The sequence below is a fragment of the Gavialis gangeticus genome, unplaced genomic scaffold (genome assembly GCF_001723915.1).
Source record: "Gavialis gangeticus isolate Ggan-Ray unplaced genomic scaffold, GavGan_comp1, whole genome shotgun sequence".
NCBI classification, from domain to species: Eukaryota; Metazoa; Chordata; order Crocodylia; family Gavialidae; genus Gavialis; species Gavialis gangeticus.
In genome coordinates, this window is record NW_017729016.1 from 97,233 (window position 1) to 105,409 (window position 8,177).

Genomic DNA, 8,177 nt, shown 5'->3' on the forward strand with positions numbered 1-8,177 from the left:
CGCCCGGACGTGGCCTAGCCACCATGCTGACGTGGAAGAGTTTGGGGAGAGTCAGACATCACTACGGACCCTGGAACCAGGCACAGTGAGGCTAATAGGTGGAGGGTGAACACAGTAGGTCCATCACTAGGACTCCCCTCTTCTGTCCCCTGTGAGTCCAACCAAGGAGAGACTTTGTCCAGACCAGTGGTAACAGTCCAGCGGTAGCAGAACTGCCACGGTGACAGGCAAGACTGGCGACAGTCACGTCAAAATTGATGGGGGGTTGGAAACCCTTCTAATTGTTTCTGCACTAGTGTTCAGCTAATGGAAGCTGAATTCTGTTCTGTGGTACTGATGTGTATGGTGCACTTCAAAGAATTCAAAGATCGTTCGACTCGTACACAAGTCAATGGTGCCATCTAGCGGTACTCAACTTCCCTCAGCCACAAGTCCGGAGATCAGCAATGTAAGACAACAGACCAGGCTATATCCCCAAATGCTAGCTGCTAACAGCATGGGTCTAGAGATCTTGCACCCAAAAAGCAATTGCTGATTCTTCAATCAGGATGGTCCTCTGCTCAGTTGCTGATGGTAACGAGATATGTTCTGGGCAACATGAGTTATTTCGGGGGGAAGGGGACGAAAGCTGACCTCCAGCACACAGCAATTCTTTTTTTCCTGTAATCAAGTGGCCACGTAATTTAGAATCAAGAACCCAGAGCTTTGGTTAAAGGCAACAACAAGCTCAATTCATTAGAGAGTCTGAAGTTAGGGTAAATCTCCACTAGTCATGCAGTTCTCCAAATACTGCACAAGAATTTGTGCTACTGTGGGTTTAGTTGCACGAGGCCTCTGGTGGTATTAGTCCTCAGTTACCAACATTATCTTGGTCTGAACTTATTGGCTCTAGTCAATTAATGACTTCCCCACCCCAACCAAGCTGTACAATCAAATGTTAGTGTTTAATACCCGAGTCTGCCAGAAACAAAACCCAATGTGTCCATAGAGCAGATGCAGCAAATGCAGTAGTAATTCAAACCTTCCCCACTCTACCCTGCCAATATACTTTGGCTTTAACTAAATGGGGCTACCCACATAGCTGACAGTAAGTGTAGTTCAGTCCCCAAGCCCATTTAAAGGTTATATCCTTTACTGAGAAAGGGGAAAATGGATAGTTTAGTGGATTTTCGGAGATTACCAAATTCATGCACTTTGAATGAACAGGATTCATATAAACCTTCCAAATGTTTGGATTCAGGATGGTGACATGCAACGATGGGAAAAGCCATTTCCACCAAGTCATTTGGGTTCTTTAAAATGGGGAAGCAAAAATCAGAGTTACAGCTGCCCATTTTATGTCAAGATGCCCAATTAGGAGATCATTTTAAACATGTGAACAAGCAAAATACTATGTTTAAGTACCTGAAAGCACACTGCTTTGCTATTATCTCCTAAGCCAATCACACAAAGGAGGACTTCATTCTGTTCATATTAACAGTGCCCCCCAAAAACAGTGACCTTTATTCTGGTGTTTTATTAGAATACAATTACCTACCTTGGTTTTCCAATTAAAAAATTACATACCTCCCCCAGAAGCATGCCATCTGCATGCCTCCAGCTGTTAGGAAGGCCAAAAACCCTCCACCTATTACCCCAACACTCCAGAGGAGATTAACTGGCTAGTATTGATCCTTTACCTTTCTGCAGCGAGGGTTGGGACAACTGAATCGCTTCACGTCATTGTCCAGCAGAGCAGGGAAGTTACAGAAAGGACACCTACCGCCCAAGAGAAGATAGCATTAACACACTGTACTTAGCAAGCCTTTGCTGTGAAACAGATGTAGCAGGACAACTCCACGTGTCTATTCACAGGGCTGTGATTCAAGGCCAGCCTATAAAAGGATTCACTGATCCTAATACTGTGTTTTTCTGACTTGCCACCATGCAAGTGCTCTGAAAGCCACAAGCTTAGGGCAGCTTTAGACCGTTTCATACAAAGGATTAGTGCACGGCTGACAAGCCAGCAGGGATGCAACTCTCTCCTGCATTTTAATCTGTTTCTGACCAAAGAATCCTCACCTCCAGTAATAAAAGATGTTCAGAAATAAAAATAAGGCCCCCTCCAATTAAAATGCAGGCCTTTGAAAAACCAACCACTTTGCCTGTGGTAAGCTCACTAAGTTTTCAGCCCATTGAACTGAGCCTACTGCAAGGGTACATGGAGACTGACCATTTTTTTGCCCACATCAGTTCCGACCCATTTGTTATGTGGTTGGATGCTTACCTGACAAGCTCATCCGCACAGGCAGCAGCAACCTCCTCCTCTGCTTTCCGCTCATAGTATTTACAGAGGATGTTCTCTGGAAGCACCTTCTCTAGCTCGCTGGTTGGGAATGAACATGTGCAGCTCCCTTCCATGCAGCTAAGTTCTGACTGCACCAGGGACAAAGGGAGAGAAGAGAAGGCTATCAAAGTTCAGAGTATGGCTTTGATTCAACTCAGCTGAGTCAAAGGAAGAGAAAACCTTGCTATGACATCATTTCTGGGTGGGACTACGGCAGACATCTGCTTAGAGGTAGTGGATGGGGAGGAAAGATCGCTTAAAACAGAGAACATCTGCCAACATGGCAAAGTCAGGATAGGAACAAGCAACATGCAAAATCTTCAGCATAGGTATCCAGAACTGTCACAAGTCAGTTGCACAGTGCCACCCCTCAACCACCCAAAAGCAGATAGGATAATTCTATCATTAACAGTCTTCTCCAAAAGAGAAGTGCTATGAAATAAAAGGGTCTCTTTGGGCAAACAGATTCTGAAATTGGTCTTTCTGCTGTCGCAACCAATTGAAATGTTCAACCAAACCTCATGCTTATCAGGCTGGCATGGTGAAGGCATGTGACGGAGTGATAAGGCCAGTAAACTGCCTACCTGTTTCCAGCTTCCCAGCTTGGATAACCAGGTATCCACTTACAATTAATCAAATGAGGGTGGACTGTGGCACAAGCCCAGAGCAGGGTTTGAACTCAAGGTCCCCAGCGCTGAGATGAGACATTTTGCTACTGCACCTCCACATCCAACTCACACCCTTTAAAAGGGTGGCCTTCTTTTCAAAATGAAAGATGTTCAGCCATACAGCAAAGCTGCTTAGTATACCACTCCAAACCACATTACTCAAGCTTCATCAACAGATGCTTGTATGCACAAATATCCATGCACTTGGACATGTAAAAGCTAATGTTCTGCTTCCTAACCCGGAGATTTATTCAGGGCCAGTCCCTCAACACAGGCTGCAAAATTCAAGGCTTCGTCTCCAGTCAAAACCCACCCATTGCGGAAGCCACATCACAAAGTTAAGTACAGATATGGCGTGATGGTCTTTCACTTACCACACCAACTGCTGTAGTAAAAGAATAAGGAAAAGTAAGCACATTTAGAAAGGCACTGAAGTCTCCTGGTGTACCTAATTAAATCCAGGACACATCGGCCACTACCCCCACATCTCTCTAGCATCTTTTGGCATCAGCTTAATTCAGACCCTTGTTAATTTATGAGTGACTTCTCCTGGGGAGGGCCCTAGATTTACGTCAGCTACTCCTAAAGCAGGGAAGCCTTTACCATTATTAGATTTTTTTTCTAAATGAGATCCTGCAGTCTAAAAAAAAAAAAATCTAGACAGGATGTCTGGGGGGGGGGGAAAAATCCATCAACACTCCACTTTTAGGTTGCAAGAGACTGGCCAAGTCTGAGATAAGAGCTGGGTCCCTGGGGACAGCAAGGCAGATATTGCTGGGCCTCTGGAGTATTCTCTATGCTTTCTCTGAACAGGATAAGATTTCTCTGAAAGTGGAAAGTTTGCTAGCAAATGTGCTTCAACTGCCCACTCACCCCAATCCTTTCCCCTTGGCCAAAATTCCAAGCATGTTAATGACGCACTGAGGGACTGGCAAAAATAGACCTACTAGAGTGCACTGAACTTATGGGTTTTTGCCTTACATTTAAGAGCTGAATTTGGGAAAGAATAAGAGCAACTGGATCAGAGTGACCAAGGGTAAAAAACAACAAAAAAATCCCTGCCAAAAAGGGTACTTAAATGGTACAAAGTTGGGCTTCTGCATTGGAGGCACTGTTGGAACTCTGCTCAGCTGAAGGGGAACATAACCTGGAAAGTCTAAATGCAAACCCCTCTGCATTGTTTTCCCATTTCTTTAAAAAAAAAACCCTGTTAAGTTAATGACATATTTTTCCCTTCTATCTAACAGACAGTAAAACAGGCACCGTTAAGGGGGAAATCCAGAAACAGCAATAGGATGGCACTGTACACCAGCTGGCTATTTGCAAGATGACCGGACTAATTTGAGGGTGCCTTTACTTATAAAAGTTTACATAGTCCATGCCCATGAACACCTGGCAGCAGATGCAGTTATGTGCAGTTTCCACACTGCTACTTTTCCAAACTCTCGTACTGTGTGCAGTTACATGCCCCTGTATGCTCTGCCTTCATCCTTTTGTTCTCTCATTGGGACACTCTTACCTTGCCAGAGCCAAAGACGGCCTCCTGAGCATATTTGATTAGGCACTCCTTGCAGAACAAGTGACCATCTGCGCACTGCGTCAGTTCTTCAAATGCAAACTCCCCATAGCAGCAGCGGCACTCTATCATCTGCCCATCCTGCAGACCACACACACAAACAGATGATTTCCTTTGATATCCCACCATGGAGCAGCAGCATGGTAAGAGCATTTGCCAAAGCAAAGGCCACTGGGAATATAAGCGAGACAGCCATAAAAGCGGACATTTGCAACTGCCTGAGGATTTCTACCGTGCTATGGTTGCTTGGTTTTTCATCTTTATTAGCTGCCTTGCTTGTAGTATGAAACTTTTGTAGCAAGTCAAAACTGAGGTTCTAACCACATTTGAACTGACAGTTTGTCTTCTAAATTAAATACCAAACCTAAGAAACTCTCTGTTGCTCCATCATTCTTATCAGGCAGAGCAATGATTTGAGCTAGAGGAATAAAAAGGGTGGTAAGCCCAAAAGGGATGGAGGGAAAGCATCATTCACATTTGGGTACTGGATATGAGCTTGGTTGTTTTTAACCACCATTAAGGACATCTGTCCATATAACCACTCAGCAGTATGACCCTGTGGTACCACAGTTAGAGAGGCAGAAAAGCCTGCACTGTGCTGATCTTGATAGAACTAAGCCTGTTCTTTTCTTTGTAGGGGCAAAATATCCTCACCAAGGTTTAACAGGAGGTTGGTATGGATGGGAAGAAGGTGATCCATGCCACTTGAACAGACCCTTGACTTTTCTCCCACTTCATGTAGAGGGGAAGGGTTGGCTCGGGTTTTAACAAGTCCTTTCTGCAAATGGCAGATCGCTTCCAGCAGCCATGAATAGCAAAGCTGTTTTAAAATCGCCACGATGCAGATACCAACAGCAACCTTCATGCTTTTTTTTTTTTTTTTTTACTGCTCTGACCAATCATCTGAGCAGCAACTGACTGAGTTACTACAAATCATTATATGCATCAGCAACCGACTGAGTTACTACAGATCATTATATGCATCCATGCTGCTTTGCTGGACTCAGCTGTTGTCATCCTTCTCTAAAAGGCAGCTCATACACACTACGGGAACTGTGCTAGGTCAGCAAAAGCAGCCCCACAGCAACCAAACAGCCAGGCAAGTCTGCCTAGCAATATGGGAAAGCAGGCAGTTGGGTTACTGACCTTCTGATACTGCTCCTCATTCATCTGCAGAGCAAGGAGGAAGTCTGCATGCTGCAAGAGACACAGGGACATTTGCATTTAGAGGAGTGATAATAAACCCCCATTCCAGGCACCAAACGCTGCTAATGTTACCTTAGAATTTACCAGCTGAAGGTTTGATGCCCACAATGGGCTGTTCATGAACTGCTCAACCTGCTCTTTCAGACATATGCCCATCAAGGCATTTAAAACCCCCTGCTCTTCCAACCCACCCCCTCTTATAAGTGTGTAAGAATGACAACCCGAATTCCATGCGACAGAAACTCACACAAAGACATTTTTGACAACACTATGACTGCAGCAGACACCAAATTCAAAAGCCTCTCAAGGAGCATCAGCTTTATTTTTAGGCTGCCACCAGTCACTTGCATAAAAGGTAAAGGGTACTCACTTTTAAAAAGCCATGCTCTAACACACCAGTCCTATATTATAAATTGGGTCCTTCCTTATGGGTATAGGAGTGTCATAGAATCATAGAAAACTAGGGTAGGAAGGGACCTCAGGTCATCTTGTCTAGCCCTCTGCCCAAAGCCGGACCAGCCCCAACTAGATCATCCCAGCCAGGGCTTTCTCCACCCAAGTCTTAAAAACCTCCAAGGATGGAGATTCCACAACCTCCCTAGGGAGCCTGTTCCAGTATTTTATTACCCTCCTAGTGAGAAAGTTTTTCCTAATATCTAACCTAAATATACCCCTGCTGCAACTTGAGCCCATTGCTGCTTGTTCTGTCATTTGCCCCCACTGAGAACAATCCAGCTCTATCCTCTTTGCAAACCCCCCTGCAGGGAGTTGAAAGCTGCTATTAAATCCCTCCTTGGTCTTCTCTTCTCCAGACTAAATAAGCCCAGTTCCCTCAGCCTCTCCTCAGAAGTCATATGCCCCAGCCCTGAAACTATTTTTCCCTTCACTGAACTCTCTCCAGTGCATCCACATTCTTTCTGAAGTTGGGGGGAGCCCAAAACTGGACTCATTTGTGGGAAGTGGCCTGCTGGCAATGCTCCTACTAATGCAGCCCAGTATGCCATTAGCCTCCATCACAACGAGGGCACACAGTTGGCTAGGGAGGCTACAGGTCAGGATGAATGACAGGGCTGTTTTCCTCCTGGTCAGACTGGCAAGGACTGCTTTAGGGTGTTAGTACTCTACTTCTCAGGTGAAAATGTGTTCAGACGATACGAATACACTCAGTGCCACTGCAGGGGCCCAAGGCATTGGTGGCACCTTCCTCGCTCCTGCACGCATGTTGGTTATTGGAGCTTTGCAGCCAGGGTGAGCAGGAGAGACCACAGCAGATATTCTTGTGGTCAGCTGGGTACCGCATGGATGCCCACAACTGCAGGGGTCTGGATTCAACGGACTTAGGAGGTCCCTTCCAGTCTTATGTTCCCGTGCCTTGGAAGAGCTTGGTTTCCAATTATGGTTTTAGTCCCAGAGTGGGCAGACGAGAAGAAGGATGTCTCTGTAGAGACAGCAAGCCTAGCCTTCGGAAGGTGAAGTGAGTGGACAGGAACATCTGATGGACTTACTAATGACCATATTTATCCAATTAGAAAACTATAATAAAACTCCAAAGGAAGCCTTAGTCTAACGGGAGAGAGGAAGTTGCTACGTTGTTTTGCAAGAAGATTGAAGCTTATTGGAAGAGAGAATCCTAAGGGCTCCTCAAAGGAGTAAAATCCCTCCACAAGTCTCTAGCACGATAAAAGAATTGCAAAATAATGCTTTAAACTAAAAATAATAAATTGATCCAATATGGGTAGCAGTTGTGAAAAAGATTTGCAAAAGCAGAAATAACAGTTGTGGGTCTATGTATTAGGTGGATCTGAGTAAATTCTTTGCTTGGCTATTCCCAAGGCAACAGACCTAAACTAATTTTTAGGTCATGAATGAAAATTGTGAGGGGAAAGGCAAGAGAAGCAACAGTTATCTGAGATGGTGTTTGAGCATTTGAATTTCTGCAGCAAAGAGGAAGGACTCACTTCCATGCTGTAAGGCTGAAACATCTCCAAAAACTGAACCCACTGGGACCCAAGCAGTTCATGTCATTCTCACCTCTGCCATCTCTTTAACTTTCTGCTCATAAAACTGCTGCTCTAACAACACTGGTGGGAGAAGCGAGCGCTTGTCATAGGATCGCCAGTGCCGCCTCTTGTTCTCCAAGAAGAACATCCGCTTCTCAATCTTCACATCGCCTAAAGCAAAATTGGAGTGGAATGAAAGAGGGATGGGGCAGGACAGTCAGAACAAGGCTGGTGGCCTGTTCCCAAACCTCTGTGCGACTGTGCAGACCATCATTGACTATACAACTTCAGCAGATCAGACATAGTACTGTTCCAAATAGACACAGTTATTCGTGAAGGATACCTCCAAGTGGCACAAAAGCAGTGTCAGGGCCAGACCACATCTGAACAGTGGCACTTTC

At 45.1% G+C, this 8,177-nt stretch overlaps 1 protein-coding gene across 1 annotated transcript in view; it reads right to left on the bottom strand.

The window, feature by feature from the left end:
• RNF216 (ring finger protein 216) overlaps positions 1-8,177 on the bottom strand; it is a 101,797-nt gene that overhangs the window by 77,792 nt on the left and 15,828 nt on the right. Inside the window, exons 8-12 of the mRNA XM_019512621.1 lie at positions 7,808-7,947; positions 5,717-5,767; positions 4,514-4,651; positions 2,267-2,415; positions 1,680-1,758 (exon numbers count right to left, since the gene is read on the bottom strand). Coding sequence (XP_019368166.1) covers positions 1,680-1,758; positions 2,267-2,415; positions 4,514-4,651; positions 5,717-5,767; positions 7,808-7,947 — 557 coding nt within the window. The remainder of the gene's footprint in view (positions 1-1,679; positions 1,759-2,266; positions 2,416-4,513; positions 4,652-5,716; positions 5,768-7,807; positions 7,948-8,177) is intronic.